At 48.4% G+C, this 20,509-nt stretch overlaps 1 protein-coding gene across 1 annotated transcript; it reads right to left on the minus strand.

The window, feature by feature from the left end:
- Positions 1-210: 210 nt before the first annotated feature.
- Positions 211-18,657, minus strand: ADRB3 (adrenoceptor beta 3). The gene is made up of 3 exons (XM_087813488.1): positions 17,477-18,657; positions 635-777; positions 211-380 (listed from the first exon to the last, which is right to left on the minus strand). The coding sequence occupies exons 1-3, from the start codon at positions 18,655-18,657 to the stop codon at positions 211-213; spliced, it is 1,494 nt and encodes a 497-aa protein (XP_087669614.1).
- Between the last annotated feature and the right edge of the window lie 1,852 nt (positions 18,658-20,509).

The raw sequence follows: 20,509 nt of genomic DNA on the forward strand, positions 1-20,509 counted from the left end.
TTAACATAGTAGGTGTTCAATAAATATGAGATGCTGTATGAAGGTAGACATTCTTTTTCTCTGAGCCTTCCCCCCCACCCTTCGCTGAGGCCAGACCAACGCTTTATAAGTAGACAGAGAGACAGAATCCTTTGCAGAAAAATAAATTGTAGCAGTGATTAATCAGCACAGGATCTTTGCAAAGACTAAAGCTTTTATTCTAACTAGAACTCATCTACTTTCTGAAGATTCTTTTTCTGAGTCCTTTGTGAAGATAATAGCCTCATTGATGCTCTCAGTGATATAATCTATGTTGCAGGCATTGATACAGGTGAAGTTAATTCGACCATTCTTGGGGATGTAGATATGTTTCTTCTTGACCAGGTATTGTACCTGTTCGACTGGTGATAATGACAGGGTCTCAGATTCTGGAGTGGCCACCTCTAAGACCCCTCTAGTCCAAGGTGGATTATGGGGGATAGGGAGCACAGCATTTCTGGGGGCCAGAGGGGTCTTCAAAGCAGCTCCACTTTTCTCAAGAAAGATTCAAAATCTGGTGTGAAGCTAGGGATTGGTTACCTAGTCAGTGAAGTTGAATATTCAAATACAAGCCCAAGGTCAGAAAGGGGAGAGCTATCCCCTCCTAGACACTTACACTTGAGTCCAAGATAGCCATGGATTCCACTCTGATTAGTGATGTGATCCCAGGAGCCAGGGGTTCCCAGGAGCCGGAGCTTCTCCTTAACCTTTTCTTTGATCAGCATAATGTTCTCTACAACTGCTTTCAGATTCTGCTTCCTACCAAAGGAAGGACAGCAAGAAATTAGAGTGTGAGGTCTCTTCCTGCTCCCAAACTCCTCATTGCCGTTCCACTTCCCTTCCCTTCAAAAGCCCCCAATCAGAGTGCCTGAGGGCACACTAGTAGAGCCAGGGATCTGAGATAGTTATGAATGGGAGAAAAGTTTCAGCCTGTATTAATTTAAGCCAGCCAAGCAGACTCTTAGGCAGATTTTGCCTAAGAGTAGCAAGCCCTTGAGGCTTCCTAACCTCCTGTAATCTAGAAGAGTTTGAATAATTCACCAGCCCATGTCCCAAAAGAAGATTTTATTACCCACTCCCCCATAGTAGAGCAAGAGTTGGCATAGCCACTGCCATTGGAATATAGTGGGTCCTCAGTAAATGTTGATGAATGAATGGAGTAAAGAGGCGACAGGGGCGGGAAAAGAAGCACACAGCTGAATCCTGTGAATCAGAAAGCCTGTAGGCATCCAGAGGCTCTGCCCATCCCTCCCTGTCCTCACCCTTTACCCTTACCATGCTTCCTGCAGAGCAGGGTTACAGAGGATGGAGGTGATAATGCGAGCACCCGTGGTAGGAGGGTTTTGCCACAGGGCCAGGACCAAGTTCATCAGCTGGGAGAGGACACACAGCAGGAACTGGTTGTTGTGTGCCACCACAACTAGGATCCCCACTCCTTCATCTGCAGCATTGAGACAGACAGCCTTGTTCTCAGTCCTCAGTCTCCTGCACCACTATCAGGGCCTTCCCCTGTAATTCTGTCTCCCACCTTGCAGGAGAGAGGTGTAACCCACAGGGCCCTCATCCCTGCCCAGGCAAGCTAGTGTCTAGGCCCCAGAAAGTTGCCGGAGGCTCTTATTCCAGAAGGAGTACCTTTAAGCAAGAGTCTCAAAGGGACTAGGAAGGGACTGGTAAGATAATTCATTCTTAACCCCTCATCTTATAGATGAGGAAATGAGGTCTAAGGGGGAAATGATGTAACTGGAGCCAGTTTTAGTAACTGAGCTGAGATGATACCGCAGAACTGGACTTCTAGCTCTTCTCCTGGGCCACCATGCTGCTCACTCTGAAGGCCTTGGCTCTCTCCACAGGGTAGGAGATGTCAAACACATTGTTCGTGCCAGCACTTGGGTGTGGCAGCACTTTAGCACCAGACCCTCCCTTCTCCTTCTGCCCATACTATACCATAAATGCCAAAATTCTTGGACAAGGACTGACTGCAAAAGAACTCAAAGCCTTCAGACACAAAGTATTGTAAGAATCTAGTATCTTCTTCCAGGTCACCGGTAGATAAACCTTGATTGGGAATGTCAAAAAATGGGAATATCTGCTTTCTCTGTAGGAGAAAGGAGAATGAGAAAAATGATGAGACTGATGAAAGCAATGGTAGATGGTGAGAGGGGGAAGTCAGGTAAGACGCTGGGCTCACCTTCATGACGGCCAACAACTTTGCCCACTGGCCCGGTGTCAAGTTGCAGCTGCCAATGTTGCCAATCACAAAGATACAGCCATCTGGGGCCTGCTGCAAGTAGAGGCTATCTCGTCGGGACTGCCCCTACCAAGTGGTAGTGGCACAAGGGTATTGGAGGAGAAACGACCCTTCATGTTGGTTCCTACCAAAGGACTAGACAAATCCAAACCTAGAAAAGGCCTTGGATAATCAGAGGAGTGGGGAGGGAAGGAAAATACAACTGTAAATCAGGTCTGGGGAGAAGTTTCTGAGCGGGGGTCCTCTACCTCCACCACACTGAGGAACGTGTTAGCATCCATGCACAGCTGTTCGGAGTGCCAGAAGGAGTGTTCATAAATTGTAAAGCCCATGTCCTGGAAGACGAGTCCATGCTGTTCTGTGGGAACACAGCCCCCCACCTGCTGGTACGTGCGAAATGGAGAGATGGAAGCAGACATACCAGAGAATGGGTTTGAGGGTCATGGTTGGAAGTGGAGCGATGACAAGAATAGGACAAGCATACACTGGCTTGTCTACCATTTGTCATGACAGAGAGTGAGAAGGACAACAGTGAAGATTGTAAATGGAGTGGGAATTAGGAAAGGGACAGGGATCTTCTGTCACCCTCACCTTGCATAACACTCACCTCTTTGAGAAGAAAAGATGTAAACAACTTGAGAATTCTGACGCCAAATTTTGAGGAACTGGGCCCCAAGTTGGAAGGCACCACTGTCACCAACAGTGTGCACACCCCCTACCTGCCAGCAAAAAATAAACAGAAATAACACTTTAAAAGAGTAATGGCGATATTAGTACCACCTCAGATTCAGATCATTCCTTTCTTGAAAGAGCTTGCACGGTGCAGTGTGGGCCAAGAGCACAGGCTTTGGGTTCTGATGCCCACTCTGCCCTTCAATGACAAGCTTTGGACACTTTGAGCCTCAAGTGTCTCCTTTGTTAATGCCAGGGGGCTCTCCAAAGTCTCTTTCAGGTTTAAGGTTGTGCAGTCTCCAATGTCCACATCCTGTGTCCGGGTGAATAAGGGAGGGGCCCTTCTTCTCACCCTGTTCTCCACAATGACTTGGCTGTGCTTTCCAAAGAGAAGTTCCAAGGAGGCCTGGATGAATGATTTCATGCCCAACACCGGCAGGTACTCATAGTTGAGGGAGGGGTCCTGTGCGAGCTGCAGTCGGATCTTTTGCACCACAGAAGAAACCCAGGGTTGTCCTTCATTGGTCATGCAGACTGTGAGAAGAACCACAGAAAGTGCTCTGGAAGCCTCTGGGCTCTGCTGACAGCCCACAAACAATTCCTCTGTCCTGGCTTTCTTGAAGCTTTAGAAAGTTGCCTGGGAAAAGACAACTTTCTTTCCCCACCCCTCCCTTTTATAAAAACAATATGCTGTTAATGAATATTTCTAATTTCTATCTTGAAAAAATTTTTTTTATTTTAAGCCAGCTTGGTGTAGCTCAGTGGTTGAGCATCGACCTATGATCCCAGAGATCGTGGTTCGATTCCCAGCCTGGGCACATGCCCAGGTTGCAGGCTCAATCCCCAGTGGGGGGGGGCATACAAGAGGTAGTCGATCAATGGCTCTCTCATCCTTGATGTTTCTCTCTCTCTCTCCCTCTCCCTTCTCTCTGAAATCAATAAAGACATATTTTTAAAAATTTTTTATTTTAGCCTGGCCAGGTGTGGCTCAGTGGTTGAGCATCGACCTAGGATCCAGGAGATCATGGTTGGATTCCCGGTCAGGGCACATGCCGGGGCTGCAGGCTCTATCCCCAGTCAGGGGCCTGCAAGAGGCAGCCGATCCATGACAACTCTCTTATCATTGATGTTTCTCTCTCTCTCTCTCCCTCTCCCTTCCTCTCTCTGAAATCAATAAAGACATATTTTTAAAAATTTATTTTAAAATATGTTTTTATTGATTTTAGAGAGAGAGGAAAAGAAAGGGAGAGAGAGAAACATCAATCAGCTACCTCGCACATCCGGGATCAAACCCACAACCTGGGTATGTGCCCTGACCGGGAACTGAACCAGCAACCTTTTGGTACACAAGACAACACTCAACCAACTGAGCCACACTCACCGATTTTTGTCTTTTTAAAGAGACAACTGAAACCTATGCCATTTTAAAGGGCAGAAATGATATACAACCTGGGAATTATAGATACCTGAGATTAAACAAAGGCAACACTGACTTTCACAGTGTCAAGGGCTGGCTGTTCATCAGAAGAGTCCATTTTGGGAACCATTCTTGGTTCAGGAACAAAACAGGGGTGGAAGAAGAGGTGGAAGAAAGCACAGTGCTCATGCGGGCCCCACATAGAGCCGGGGAAGAGAATATGCCAGAGCTTATACCAAATCTCTGGAAGCCCCCTGAGAAAGGCAGAGAGCACAGAATGACCCAGGACATTTTCTGCTCTTTTCCTCACCGGGCAATTTTGTTAACAAGAACAGACTCCTCCACTTGCTGATGCTGGCGTTATTCCAGTTCCTTTGAAGCAATGGAATATTGCCCTCTAGAGGCAATTTGCTATACTGAGTCTTAGACATCTACCTTTATAGGCTAGGAACATCTTCTTAGTGCATTCGTCACGTTTGTAGGTCTTTAACAAGCTGCCTTCTAGCTTCTGTGCTAGGGGTACATCCAAGAACACTGAAAGGGTGGACATCACTGAGCTGAAAGTAGAACCAAGACTATGACTCCACTCCTGTGCTCTCTCCTGCTTCCGCCTGAAGCCTTCCTCTAAGCCCAAGCCACACAGATCTGCCTCTTCCCAGAACCCTGGTGGCTCCAAAGCAGAGGCCCCAGGCAACTGGTCACCAGAGCAACAGAACCCAACTCCCAGTCTCCATGGTGGTGATCCTCAAGGACTATGGGAATATTCTGTGGCACTTGAAGAGAATCTCATGAGGGGTGGCTGGGGGCGGGGGGAGGGAGGACCCGGAATTTCCAGGCACTTGTCCCTAACTCATTGCCTTCTCTTCTCTGGTTCCAAGTCACTCAATCCAAAATAACAAGTCAGCCCTTTAGAAGATATGGCAATACCTGGAAATAAATGAAAGTGAACACACAACAACCCCAAATCTATGGGACACAGCAAAAGCAGTCCTGAGACAGAAGTTTATAGCATTACAGGCCTACCTCAAGAAGCAAGAAAAATCTCAAACAATCTAACTGGCTCCTGACATGGAGGAAACCCAGAAAAAATTATGCCAACTGCATGAGGAGAGAAGTTGGAAAGAACACATTAGCTGACTCAAGCCTTTAATTCCTGTCAGTATCAGTGTGGGGGTTTGGGTTCTTGGTTGTAAGCAACAGAAACTGAATGGCTGATTTAAGCATAGGAGGGATTTGGTAGCTCACATAATTGACAGGGAAGCTGGAGATTTTGGAGCAGCAGCCTGACTACAATCAGGCCCCAGAAGGAAGCAGGTAAGGATCTCACTGCTGCAAAACAGACAACACGGTGGCTGGCTCCACCCCCATATTCCTCAGCTGGCCGCACTTCAACTGCAAGTCCAGCAGATGGGTCCTCGGTGCCAAAGCTGCTGCCCTCACACTGTCCATCCTTTCTCACTAGCCTGCCTGAGACACAGAAGGGAAGTCTATGTCTCATTGGCTAAACCTACTCACGTGACCCGCTGGCCCCTCCCGGTGCTCTAACTAAGGGCTGGTAAGACTGGAGGGTCTGATTATTTCAGCTTCAATTGTGATGGGTGGGCTCTGTTTCCCACCAAGACTCAGAAAACAGAGAATTCTCCAAACTCTAGTAAAGAGGTCCACAGGCTAAGCAGCCAAAAAAGACAAATTTTCACACAATTATACCACACCTTTCTCTCTCTTCTCCCAGTAGACTCATCTACTGCTGCTACTTCTCATTTCACAGAGACAATGAAAGCAATCGAAAGAGGCTTCCAGGTGCTCTCATTGTAACTACCAATCTACCTACACAGGTACCCACCTACTTCTCTTCTCTTAGTACAATGCTTGAGCCCACCTCTCCTGTGCTCCCATCTCAATCCAACCTTTCCCTTTGTGCCCTGGATCCCAGCTACCATACTCCTGCAATTGTTCTTTCTCTTCTCTATCATCAATTCCACCTCTCTACTGGAACATTCTCACAAACAAACAAAAACACACAGCAAAACTTCCACTTTAAAAACAAACAACACTCCCTTGACCTCACATCCCCTCTGCAGTTATTACCCCCAGGGTTGAGCCAAGGAAACGGATCTGCTGGGAGTGATGTGGGTATTACAGGCATTAGACTTCACACTATTGGAGGGGGACCTGGGGAAGTGAAGGTCCAAAGAAGGGAGCTGGAGAATCAGAGAAAAATCATTAATTCAGGCTGCCTATAACACCTGTGCATGGACAAATCAGAGCTTGCAGGGAAATTCAAGAAGCCAGACTCATCCAGCTGCAGGAAATGATACCAAGAATGGGGGGATCATGCACAGAGAGGTCTATAGGAAGATATGGCTTCTCTGCAGCTACCACACCTGTGGGTCTGCAGCCAAGTGTCTGGTGGTGAGCCCCGCTGCTTGGATGAATGGCAGAGTCAGCAGGCTGGAAGCCGAGTTGGACAGAGAGCTGTCTGCAGACGAGTCAGAACCAACCTACCACCTCTCCTTCCATGTCTTACCCTGGAGTCCTTCAGGTATTAGTGGACGCTGTTTCACTTCCGCCCTCTCAAATCTTGAGCAAGAGCCTCTTTGGAGAACTCTAACCTGGAATCTAACAAGGATTCTGAGAAACAGGGTGCCCAGATTGACCAAAATAACAGAATCATCAGCCACCGCATTTCTCTGGTCCCCTTCAGAGCAATGCTATTGAGAGAACGTCTTATACTCTCCATCTCCGCTGCTCCACCTCCCCAGTTCTGCTGAACCCGCTGTGATCAGCCTTCCATCCCCTTCACACCATCAAGCCGCTCTCAGCAAGGTAACAAATGTCAGACCTTTGTTCTGTCAAATATGAAGGTGTGTTCTCAGTTCTCCTCTTATTTGATGTTTCAACAGCATGTGACAAAACTGACCACTTCCTCCTCCACACACTTTCCTCCCGCGGCATCCAGGATGCTACTTGCTTTTGCTTCTCCTTTCACCTCGTTGCTGCTGCTTCTCGGGGGCTTTCTTGGTTCCTTCTGTTTTTGACCTCTAAATGCTAGAATGCACCCGGTTGAGCATCGACCTAGGATCCAGGAGATCGGGGTTCGATTCCCAGTCAGGCACATGCCCGGGTTGCAGGCTGCAGCCTATCAATGACTCTCTCATCATTGATGTTTCTATCTCTCTCTCCCTCTCCCTTCCTCTCTCTGAAATCAATAAAGATATATTTTTAAATGCTAGAATGCTCCAGGGCTCAGTCCTCTGAGTTCTTTTCTTTATGCCTAGAGTTATTTTGTTTTATTTTTTCCAAGCTTTATTGAGAGATAATAGACATATAACATAGTGTAAGTTTAAGGGGTGTACAACGTGTTGATCTGATACACTCTGAATTCTCTATCCATGTTCACCATGCAGGTGAGCTCATCCACTTCCGAGCTTAAATATACTTCTGTCAAATTTATATACTCATCTCTGACTTCCCTTCTAACCTACAGACTTGGAAATCCGAATGCTTACTTGATATTCTAAGACATAATTAATAGACTTTTCAAATATACTATGTCCAAAAACTGACTCATAGCTTCATATCCCCCTCACTTTTCCCCCATTTTAGTAAGTGGCAAGTCCATTCTGCCAGGTCCTCAGGTCCAAAATCTTGGGCTCATCTCTGACCTCTCCCTTTTTCTCTTATACACTACATCCAAGCCATTGACAAACTTTGTCGATTTTACCTCGTAACATATCTGGAGTCTGTACTCTTGATGAAAACTATCTGCTGGGATGAACGGGTGTGTGGATGAGCAGAGTGTACAGTTCGTGACTGGATGCATGACAGAGGGTTCAGTCTGTGTGAAGGTACAGAGACAACAAAAATGAAATGAATTCTTCAGTGAATTTAAGCCTGGTTGGAATGAACATGGACGGGGCGGGAATGGTGGGAAATCCGGTTAGGAAGATAAGCACTATCCATCTAACATTAAGGGGTCTGAATCTTAGCCCAAATGCTTTAGGAAGTCACTGAATGTTTTTAAGAAAGGGAATGACCTTGTCAGATTTATATTTTAGAAAAAGCCCCCTGGGGGTTTGTGGATGAATTAGAGGGAAGCCAAAACTGATCAGGGAGGCCGTGGAGACTATTTTAGTTAATTCAGTTACGAAGTGAAGACCTCGAGCTGTGGCAGTGGCTGTTGGGTAGACTTGCCAGATGTCCAGCCCTGGCCGGTGTGGCTCAGTTGGCTGAGTGTCGTACCATGCCCCAAAGGGGTTGCCGGTTTGACTCCTGGTCAGGACACATGCCCAGGTTGTAAGCTTGATCCCCAGTTAGGGGCCTGCAGGAGGCAGCCAATTGATGTTTCTCTCTCACATGGATGTTTCTCTCTCACTCTCTATCTCCCTTCCTCTCTCTTTCTCCAAAAATCCATTTAAAAAAATAAAAATAAAAACAGGCACCAGGCCAGGCCTGGAGGGAGATGTTGACAGGCAGAGGCAGTTCTGAAAAATATCTACTTGCTTTAAATAGTACTCTATGTATCAATAATAATTTCCACTTATTTTCGTACCACTTGTATATCTCTTTTTTGTTTTTTAAAGAAACAGACATTCTTCACTGCAACAACCTGCAAGAAAAGCAAGGTTGGAAGTCTAATACCAGACCACCCAGGTCAATGCCAGTGAGCCAGCAACCCTACCAAGGCATGATAGTGGATTAAGGGTAAGAACTAGTTTGCCCTTAAGATTAATTCTTCCCTCAGTAAATGAAGGGAAGCCATCACACAGCTAGCTTCTGAGTCTTCAGGTTGCTGGCATGGTGAAGCTCACCATCAGCCCCAAATGTTTCTCCCTTCCCAGAAATGACAGGAATCTGTCCATTGGCAAAGCAGCCCCCTATGCATCCCTCCTTCCCCCAGCCCCTCTCCCTGAGGTTCTGAGAAAGCGAGTGTTCCAACATCAACTAGATTCAGACACGGGCCCAAGGGGAGGTCTTAGAGAAAGGGCTCACTCACAGGACTGGAAGGGAAACCAGACACATTGTGGGGGTGCTGAGCTGTGGTAAAGCTTTTCAGTCTCACTTCTCTCTTCTCTGGGAAGACGTGACCCACCCCTTCCCCCTCTGGGAATGCCAACAGTGGAAGCAATATTCATTCTGTTTCTTGCTAAAGATTTTGGCAACTATATTTGTGTGCCTTTGCCTTATAAAGTGTGGTGCCTCACTCACAATTTAGAAATGAAAACTGTAGTAAATGGGTTCTGAACCTTTAGCTCCTGATTTCTTAAAAGGTGTGTGGAGGTCAAGGTATCATAAGAACTAGTCACCCCCTCAGAAGCGAAGAATGAAGACCAAGAGAACCAGTCAAAGTCCCCAAGAGGCCTTTGGCAAGAATGGTAGGCCATGGTAGATCATGGTATCTTCCTGAGCTCGGAGTCCCATTGTATTTTCATTTCTGATGGGAAACCTTTAAAAACACCAGAGAAGGAGTGTTAGAAAGAATACCCTAGACAGAATTGTGCAGTCAGTCTATATTCATTTTCTACTTCTGTGTAACAAATTAGCACAAATTTAGCAGCTTAGAACAATACACATTTATTATCTCACAATTTTCATGTGTCAGGGGTCTAGATATGGGTTAGCTGGGTCTTCTCTTCAGGGTGCAATGAAGATGTCAGCCAGGGCCACAGTCCAATCTGAGGCTCAGGGTCCTCTTCCCATGGTTGTTGGCAGAATTCACTCCTTGCAGTTTAGATCTCATGGTGGCTAGCTTCCTGAAGGCCAGCAAGATTGTCCCTCTGACTTCTTCTGTCTCTGACCTCTGACCCTTTAAAAGGCTCACCTCATTAAGTCAAGTCCACCCAGGATTATCTCCCTTCTTATTAACTTAAGTCAACTGATGGGGACCTTAATTACATCTTAGAAATCCCTTTGCCTCTGCCATATAACATAATCCCATCATCTTTGCCATATCATGTTTGTTGGAAGCAAATTACAGGTTCCATCCACATTCCAGGGTAGGGGATTATCCAAGGACATGGTTTATTGGGGGTCATATGAGAATTGTACCTACTAAACAGTCCAAGAGAATAACCCTTCCATGAGGAGTGACTAGTGTAGATGATAATCTTATGAGGCCAGAACTCTTAGTAAAGAGTTTATAAGTGCCTCTCACTGTAGTGGGTTGAGTAGTGTCCTCTAAAAGATATGTCCACTTGGACCCTCAGAATGTAACCTTGTTTGGAATAAGGGTCTTTGAAGATGGAATTTAAGATAAAGATCTTGAAATGAGATCATCCAGGATTAAGATAGGGCCCAAATTCAATGATACATGACCTTGTAAGAGACAGAAAAGGAGACACAGGGACACAGGATGAAAGTGAAGACAGAAGTAAGTGATGGACAGGAATCAAGAAATGCCAAGAATTGCCAGAGCCACCAGAAGCTAGGAAAGAGGCATGAGTTCTAAACTGCAAAGGAACCAGCCTTGTTGACACCTTGATTTCAGACTTTTGGCCTCCAGAACTAGAAGAGAATAAATTTCTGTTGTTTGAAGCCACCAAAGTTGTGGTAATTTTTGCAGCAGTCTTGGGAAACTGATACACTTACTGATCATTGCCTCTGTACAAATCAATGTCAAAGAGATGAACTTGGTGGTCTCAGGTGCAACATAAACTCAAATGCTACAGAGATGCCATGTCACAGAGATCAGAGGTGCCCTAAGAGGTACCACAGCAAGGCAGCTTTGTAACCCAACCTACATTCATCACAAAATATAAGCAGTTGCCCACTTATTTATACCCTCCTTCATCATACGCTCATTGATGTTATTTGTTTAATGCAGCTGCTGTTTTTTCAAAAAAGGCGAAAATAACTGTGGCCTAAACAAAATAAAAGTTTATTTCTCTTTCATTTAAGAGTCTTAAAAACAACCAGTCCAGGGTCAAAATGCTGGCTGTACACTGTTGGACACCCAGGCTCCTCCTATCTGGTTTTTCTGCCATTTGCAATACTGGTTACCATCTTATGACCCAAGGTAGCTACTTCAGTTCTTACCATCACATCTGCATTCCAGTCAGCAAGAAGGTGAGAAGTGGACATGGAGGATCTGCCTTTTCCCTTTGGTCACAGATCTAGAAGATGCACACTTTGCCCGGCCGGGAGTGGCTCAGCGGTTGAGCATCGACCTAGGATCCAGGCGATTGGGGTTCGATGCCCAGGTTGTGGGCTCGATCAGTGACTCTCTCATCATTGATGTTTCTATCTTTCTCTCTCCCTCTCCTTTCCTCTCTCTGAAATCAATAAAGATATATTTAAAAAAAAATAGAAGATGCACATTTCAATTGACTAGAACTTAGCCACACAGTCACACGCAGCTGTAAGCGAGGCTGCAATATGTCTACAGAGAGGCCATGCGCCCAGCTAAAACTTAGGGGAGCTATCACTAAAGGATTAAGGGAAGAATGGAAAATGGGTAGCAACTTCTGCCCACAGGAGACAACTAATGTCCACAGGGCCTCTCCAATCTGGAGCCTAGGGAGATGGGAGGAAAGGCTTAGAAATGGAAATCCAGCAATGGAAGCACTCCCACCACCTCTCTGACCCATTATGGGTTGAAATAGAGCCTTAGAAATGTGGGAACCAGCAGGACTAAGATGAGCATGAAAAGGTTAAGCATGATAGTGTTCCTCCTTTCCCATCATACCCTTGTTATGGGTTGAATTGTGTCCCCCTAAGATATGTTCAAGTCCCAACCCCCAGAACTTAGGAATGTGACCTTATTGGAAACAAGGTTTTTGTAATCATGTTAAAATTAAGTCTTACTGAGTTAAGTTGGGCCCTGATTTAATAACTGGTGTTCTTAGAAGAAGAGGTAAATTTGGACACAGATACATAGGGGAAGAAGGCCATGGGGGCAGAAGTTGGAGTGATGCAGCTACAAGCCAAGTGATCAAGAATGGCCGCACATACCAGAAGCCACAAGAAGCAAAGAGAGATTCTGCCCCAGAGCCTTCAGAGAGCATGATCCAACCAACACCTGAACTTTGGACTTCTAACATCTAGAACTGTGAAAGAATACATTTCTGTTTGTGGTAATTTGTTATGCCACCCCTAGCAAATTCATACATCATCTTCCTTTTCTGGTTCCTTAGGACCCTCTTCTCACGAACCCTGACTATGTCCCATAAAGTACTGACCCCTGGAAGTGCCCTCTGTCCTAAACATTCTGTCCATCCTTAAATTTTAGCTCATTATAAATGCTGCATAGGGTGAGCCAAACTAGAATCAGAATATCATGCACAGGCCAGACCAGGGTCTGAATGTGAAAAGAGGGCCAGAGGGAGAGATGTACAGTGATATGAATATAGAGTCAACAGAATCAGTCTGAGATGGGGAGGACCCTGTAGAAGAAAGATAAGGTAGAGTGTGCCACAGTGACCAAGGGCAAGTGAGTCCAAGATCCAGACTGTCAACAGAAGCAGGACCATACTAGGGTCAAAAGCAGGACACATGGAACTAGTCCCAGCTCCATATCTAATGACACCACTTACCCTGGAGAAGCCCTTTCAGTTTTCAAACCATTTTTACATACAGTCTCTCATTTGGTCTTTAAAACCAGTCTGCATGAGCTGAGTAATGCAATAATAAAATAACCATTTGAATCACGGCAAACGACGTGTCAGAGATGCTAAGTAACTTGCTCAGCATCACATAACTGATTATTCACAGAGTGTGTAGAGAAAAGAAAATAAACTTTGGAGTCTGGTAGACTGCATTAGAATCAACACAAGCAAGCTATTTGATTTCTATGAGGCTCTATTTTTTATTTGTGTCACTACAACATAACATTTGTAGTGACACCAAATAAAATAGTCATATTTATTTGTGCTCAATAAATGATCATTTATTTCCCCCTCCCTTTCTCACTTGTGTTCCAGCTCTGAATTCTGTGCTTTTTATACTACCAACCATGGTGTTGCATTACAATCTTGGCTTCTCACAATTCACTTCTCTAGAAGTCAGTTTCTTCATCCATTTTATCAAAGGATTGGTCTAAATCATTTCTATGATCTCTTCCAGTTAGGATAGGCAGGGGCCTTATATTTTGAATAAATATTGCAAAGCCCACACCTGTTGCACCTCACATCGCCATCAGGGAGCACCTAGCCTTGCTTATGCCTTGGGTGGAGCAGATGCTGAAGGTGCTAAGCTCAGCCTTGGACTTCACGGAACTTTAGGACAGTCAGTGATCCCAGAAAGCTCATTCTCCTTCTGAAGGCAAGAGAGGAGAGAAAGATTTATTCTTCATTTATTAATTATTTATTTATTTACTTATTTATTCTCACCCAAGGATCTTTTTTCCATTGCTTTTCAGAAGTGGAAGGAGGAGAGAGAGAGAGGGAGGGAGAGAAAGAGAGAGAAACATTGATGTGAGAGAGACACATCAATTGGTTGTCTCTTGCATGTGCCCTGACTGGGGATCAAGCCTGCAATCAAGGTAAGTGCGTGTCCATGGCCATAGTCAAACCCAGGACCCTTCAGTCTGTGGGCCGATGCTCTAACCACTGAGCAAAACCAGCTAGGGCTCTCCACTTATTTTAGAGATGAGGGAAGCATTTTGTTTTCCTTAATCTCATAATAGGATGAGCTAATGAAAGGTCAGATGGCCTTCTGGAGTTTCTGCTAATCAAACTGAGTTGTGCAGTATGCTTCAACCGCTCACTAATTCACCTAAAGCTGACAATATCCAGGGCTTTTTCCATGGAGGTGGAGGAAAGCGTTAGCAATACTCCCCATTGCAGGAGCCCACTTCTCCTCTTGACAGACACACAAACAGAGACAGTCCATGAGGAGGCCTGAGAGGGAGCCTGGATCTTTGGTTTTCAGGATGGAAACATAAAGAAGCTCTATTCCCATGGCCTTCACCTGTGCCACCAGGACAAGAGGGAGAAGCTGCTCCTACTTCATAAAGGGATGAGGAATGAAGTTGGTGTGGAATTATAGCCCAGTGACCACCCATAAGGACCACAGACTGAACTTACCACCATTCCCCAAAAGAATGGGGAATGGGGAGAGTCCAAGAAAATTCTGTTATCAGTCTCCCCCTTGCCCTAATTCTGCCTGCTCCTTAGCAGTTCCTCTGGAAAACCCAGTCACTCCTCACTTCTGCTCCACCTCAGACCCCTTCTCCCTGTTATTTCTGTCCCACACCCAGCTCTTGCTAACAGACTCTGGCAAGGCCAGAGGTCCCACTGGCTCTTTCATCCTCATTGGTCTGTAAGTCTTCACATCTCTAGGTTCAGAGGATGGTTGTTTGTCTTCCACAGTTCAAGTGCTCAGGCCTCATGCTAGCAAAAGCCGCCTGCTCCCCATCCAAGGATGTAAATCTTTCTCAGTCTGACACCTGGCCACAAGTTGCTGGAGAAATGACCAGAACGGCTGTCTCTCCATCTGTCAGATACACTGGTGACAATTCACAGATGGAGTCCACAGCCCCAGTGCAAGTCTAAACACTCCAAAGGAGCCTGACAGCTGGCACACGGGTACATGTCAAGCAAGACTTAAGCAGTATGAGCTCCTGGATAATGTTCAAGAACAACTCTACAAACCAGAATCTGCCCCGCCGCCCCAGTCACCCCTCTCCCTTGCCTAGGACTCACTGGGCAACTCTCCTCAGTGACGTTGGGAAGGTATTCAGAGGCGGCCCTATTGCTTATCCTCAAACTAAAGCAAGGCTTCCTTCCTAAGGGGTCAAACGTTGAATCCTTGCCCAGAAACCTTCCACACCTCAGACAGCAGAGATCTCACACTGCTCTGGGTTGAAAAGGAGAAAGTCATCCTTGGTATGCAAACATCCTAAGAAATAAAACCTGGGCTCCTGGAGAAAAGAGAGGAGCCTAGTCCAGGTCCAAGTCACAGGGAGCACCCATATGTGGAAATCCACGGAGCTGATCCTCGGGGCAGAGAGAAGTTTTATAACCCTGGAAACCCTTAACCTAGCCCGTGCAGTGTATGCTGCTATCATGCTAGATTTTTTTTTTATGATTTACATTTTATCCTGCAAGTCAGCCTGGACAATGGCCTCTGCCCCTGGAGTTTAAATAGGAGCTCACAAAATGATCCAGTGATTTCCATAGAAACCTTCTTTCCATAGAAAACTGCCTGATGGTGTTCATAAAAATTGGAATAAGGAAAACCATTATTATCAGCTGGCTCAAACTTGTAACTGCAGTTTTACTTCCAGGGGATACTATAGATTTCTGCAGCCCAGGAAAGGGAGTGGGAAGGTAGAGGTTATGAAAAGAATGGGAAATGTCAGAATATATTTATAACCCAAGACATATGTCCAACACAAACAATGCTTTGTACCTCCAGAAGTGCAAACGTACAGCACAGGACGAAATTGGTTCCTGCTGGCAGCGGGGTCTTAGGAAGCCACCGCTGGCTTATAGCATGGGAGCTGACATTGCTCCACGTACCCTGGTCCTAAGCCCAGCAAACCCAATCCTATGGACGCTTTGCTCAAGTCCTACGGGTAGCACGGCTTTGCTACTCACTTGAGCTGGATTCCAGGAGTTTGGGGAAGGGTGGGGAGGCAGGAGTGTCAAAGGCTCAAGCTTGCTCCCCTTTATCCAAGCAGATGTTTCATTTTCGTTTCGTGAGGATTAGGAAGAAAGGAACAAGGATTAGTCTTAATTTATTGCCTCCGTCAAAAGCCAGCTCTAAGAAGGGAGTAAGTGGATTATGAAAAGAAAACAAATGGAGAGAAAAGAGGGCAATGGATAAATTGCATTCAATAATATTTATTAAGTTGATTTTAAAAGGTATAAAAGGGATCCATTCTAATGGTTCACCTTCCTATGAACCCTGGAGTCCCCCCAAAACCCTGAAGAAGTCCTTCTGACACACTTGTGAGGTAGATCAGAGCTGTTCTGTGTCTAAATTGAGGGAGGCTGGTACTTACAGAGCCGTGGTGAGGAAGCCAGGGACAAAAATCCCAAACCTTGACTTTTTTAGCTTCCTGCTCTCAGCCTGGGCTGCCAAGCATAGAGAACACCGAGTGGTTCATCAGGTGGGGGGGGGGGGCAGAAGGAATAGAATGAGGGGTGCTCTCTCTGCCTTAAGCACATGCACACAAGCGAACAAGTTGCCGGCCAAAGCTGGCCTGGCTGCTCCAAGGGCAGCTGAGCACAGGCAGCCAGATGTCCAGCTGCTGAGGTATTGGTGAGGTTCAGGGGTGGGGCTCAGAAAGCTTCTCTCAGAAAGACCGAGGATGGTACGAACCCCCTGGGTAAGCAGTCCCCTCCCCAGTCAGTCTCCACCTCCCCGTCCAGTGGCCCTGGCGTCAGGTTCTGGAGGGCAGAATTTTCCAGCTGGGAGACCACAGAGCTCATTCTAAACAGAGGCCAGAGCTTTCCGAAGGTTCTGGATCCACGGAGCTCCTGTTTCTTGTCCTTCAAGGCCTAAGAAATTCCCCAGGAAGTCCTGGAAAAAATGAAGATAGCAAATCTTGGGACACAGGGTGGGGACAGGGGGACTCGTGGGAAGGGCTGCAGGTCAGGGACCCTGGAGAACACACCCCGGCTCCAACCCGGCCCTGCTTCTAGGAGCTGGAAGAACTCACACCCGCTGGTCCCTCACTCCCCTGCCCTTCATCCCTGGGTGGTTTCTCATCTTCACAGCGACCAAACCTTCCCAAGAAACCGGATCTGAGGCCAAGCACTTGGGAGGGCCTCCAGTCTTCTCTGCAAGCCAAAACCAGCCCAAGTGGTGACAAGAAATCCGGGAGGCCATAAAACTGAGCTAGAAACTCAAAACTTGAGCTGACCTTGCGGGCCAGAGGCCCGGGGCGCAGCAGCACTGTCCTGGCGCACACACTGCGCTCTGGGGTGAAGACAAGCCGGTCTGCCCTCCTTTGTTTCAATCCTAGCGCCGGGTGGGTCGGATGCGGGGGGTGGAGTGGGGGGGTGGACCCTGGTTTCCATTTTGGCCCCCTAATCCATGTCTCCCCTTCTTTCAGTGCAGAGTCCCTCCCCAGCTCCACCTTCTCCCAGGGAACCCCAAACTCAAAAAATTGATCAGAGGAGACACCGAATGCTTCCTGATCCTGAGCTGCCAGCCCCTTTGCCTCGGTCACCTACCCGTCCAGCGGCGGGCACTGCCTGGACTCCAAGGGGCTGGTCAGGGCCGCAGGGGTGCAGGAAGGGGAGACCGCGGCGTTGCGCTCCTCCCGCGGGCAGCGACACAGCAGGCGGCGGAAGGCGCAGCGAAAGTCCGGGCTGCGGCAGTAGATGAGCGGGTTGAAGGCAGAGTTGGCATAGCCCAGCCAGTTAAGGGCGAGGAAAGCCTGATTGGGAACCAGAGAGGGGCCCCCGAGGGCGCGCACCACGTTGGCCACGAAGAAGGGCAACCAGCAAAGAGTGAAGGTGCCCATGATGAGACCCAGGGTGCGCAGGGCCCGGTGCTCCCGGAGAGGCAGGAGGCGTGCGGGCCGGCGATCGTCGGAGGCGGCCGCGGGCGGAGCGCACGGCCCCGCGGGGGCCGGGGACCGGGCGCGAGCCGCGGCCGGCGGAGAGTCCTCGGGCGGGAAGCGCCCCAGCTCCCGGCGCAGCACGCGCAGTTGGCGCGTGGCCACGACGAACACCCGCGCGTAGACGAAGAGCATCACGAGCAGCGGCAGGTAGAAGGAGACGGAGGAGGAAAGCAGCGTGTAGGGCATGTTGGCGGCGAAGGCGCAGCAGCGCGGGTTGGAGTGGCAGCGCTGCGCCTCGGCGTCCGCCCCCACGCGCCACCACTTGCTCATGATGGGCGCGAAGGACACCGCCGCCGACACGAGCCACACGAAGACCACGGCGGCCCGGGCGCGGCGTTTGGTGACGAGCGCGCCGTAGCGCAGCGGGTTGGTCACGGCCAGGTAGCGGTCCACCGCCAGCGCGCACAGGGTTTCGATGCTGGCGGTCACGCACAGCACGTCCACCGAGGTCCACAGCTCGCAGCCAGTGACGCCCAGGGGCCAGTGGCCGGTCAGCGCCAAGGTGGCCCCCGGCGGCACCACCAGGAGTCCCACGACCAGGTCGGCTGCGGCCAGAGAAGTCACGAACACGTTGGTCATGGTCTGGAGTCTCGGCGTCCGGGCGATGGCTACGATTACCAACAGGTTGCCCCCCACGGTGGCCAGAACCGCCAGCGCCAACAGCGCCCCCGCCAATGCCAGTGCCCACGGCACCCCCGACAGCCCACTCGTGTTGGCTGCGCCGGGCGCCAGGGTGGGGGCATCTGGCCACGAGGCCAGGGAGCTGTTCCCATCGGGCCGCGGAGCCATGCCCGAGTCGCGCTCGGGGCGGGAGGGAGAGGGAAGGGGACTCCGCGCTCAGGAGGCGCGGGGGAGGGGGCGGCGGGGCGGGGGAGCGACCTCCCGGGCCCGGGCCATCTTCCCCAGTTAACTGGGGAGAAAGCTCAGCCTCCCCCGCCCCCCCAACTTGGTGCCACCGCTGGGGGGGGGGGTCGGGAGAGGGGGAGTGGCGGCCCTTAAAGGGGCAGCGGCCAATAGTCTCAACAGGGTGTCAGGAGGGGACTTGGAGGGCAGCGAGGGAGGCGAGATGGATGCCCCACTTTTCCTTTAGCCAAATCTAGAGCACGGGGCCCTGACTTCTCTGCCTGCCGTGGCCAGTGCCACACACTGGCGCCCTGCGCCCCCACTTGCCGTGTCGGAGGAAAAGGTAACCCTTTCCATCCACCGCAGCCCCTCAGCTCCTTGGGTGCCCTCCCCTAAGATAGTCTAAGTTAAGTAACAGAGCGCAGCCAGTGTCCTCGCTTCTCCCAAGAGGTCATTCCAATGAGATTTGTCCCCTTTCCCTTCTATTTCACTTACCCTCCCTGTCCCTCCAGTTTTCTGTTCTGGCTTTCTCCCACCCCCACCCCCACCCCCCAGCTACTGGGGAAATTTGCCTTTTTTTTTTTTTTTATAGGAGTTTTTTTTATTGTCTGTTCATTTGATTTCAGTTTGGCCTCGTGTAGTCTAGGATGCTAAAGGTTTGGATTTCCCCATCTTTCCCATTACGCATTGACCTTTCCACACACTTTTCCACCTTGAAATTTTCTAGGTGGGCCCCTTCTCTTAAAATTCTTCTGTTGAAGCCCTAGCCGGTGTGTCTCAGTGGTTAGAGTGTGGCCCTCACACTGAGGGATCTCCAGCTGGGTCACGAGCATGTACCTCAGCTGCGAGTTCGATCTCCAGGCCCGGTTCAGGAGGCAACCAATCCATGTGTTTCTCTCACACTGATATTTCTCTCTCCCTCTCTCCCTTTTACTCTATTTAAAATCAATAGAAAAATATCCTCAGATACCCTCCAAATTCTTCTGTTGTAAAGACATGTTAAAAATGAATGAATGGGTTTGAGGTTGAGGCTAGTCCATATCACTCCCAACTATCTACAAACCTTCCATCACCTCCCTCCCAGTGGGAAAGTGTTCACTCTACTTTCTTGAAGGTTTATTTATGAACTTTAAAATATATATATATATATCTTTATTAATTTCAGAGAGAGGAAGGAAGAAGGAGAGAGAGAGAAACATCAGTGATGAGAGTCATTGATCTGCTGCCTCCTGCACACCCCCTACTGGGGACTGAGCCCAAAACTCAAGCATGTGCCCCGACAGGGAATCCACAGGGAATCGAACCGCCATCTCCTGGATCCTAGGTCAATGCTCAACCACTGATCCATACCAGCCGAGCATATTCACGAACTTTTAAAAATTAGAAGACACTGAGGAATTCACACGTTGCATCTTCAAGTGTGTGGGACCAGAAACCTGGTATTTCAATGACTCTAAGTCTCTCATACAGTCTCATCAAAGGTTCCCTTCACCTGAAGAAGCCCACAGCCTACCTCCCCTCCCCCAACCCTCACCCAGACTAACAGCTGGCTCTGCCAGTCAAGCTATTCCAATCTCTAAGCCAGTTCCTCTGAAATTGGGTGTGGGGAGGTGAAGCTGGAAAATAATCTCCTGAGTTCATGTTCAGGGGCAGGAAGATATGATACCTTTATTAAGTCCTATCAGAGCCTGATCCTTGAGCTGTCTTGCTTCCTCCCCTGAAACAATGAGACAAAAAGGGGAAAATATCATGGAAAATGCCTCCAGGGCCATGCCCTAACATGTCTCTTTTGAACAGC

Source organism: Miniopterus natalensis, chromosome 2 (genome assembly GCF_054644295.1).
Source record: "Miniopterus natalensis isolate mMinNat1 chromosome 2, mMinNat1.hap1, whole genome shotgun sequence".
Lineage (NCBI taxonomy): Eukaryota > Metazoa > Chordata > Mammalia > Chiroptera > Miniopteridae > Miniopterus > Miniopterus natalensis.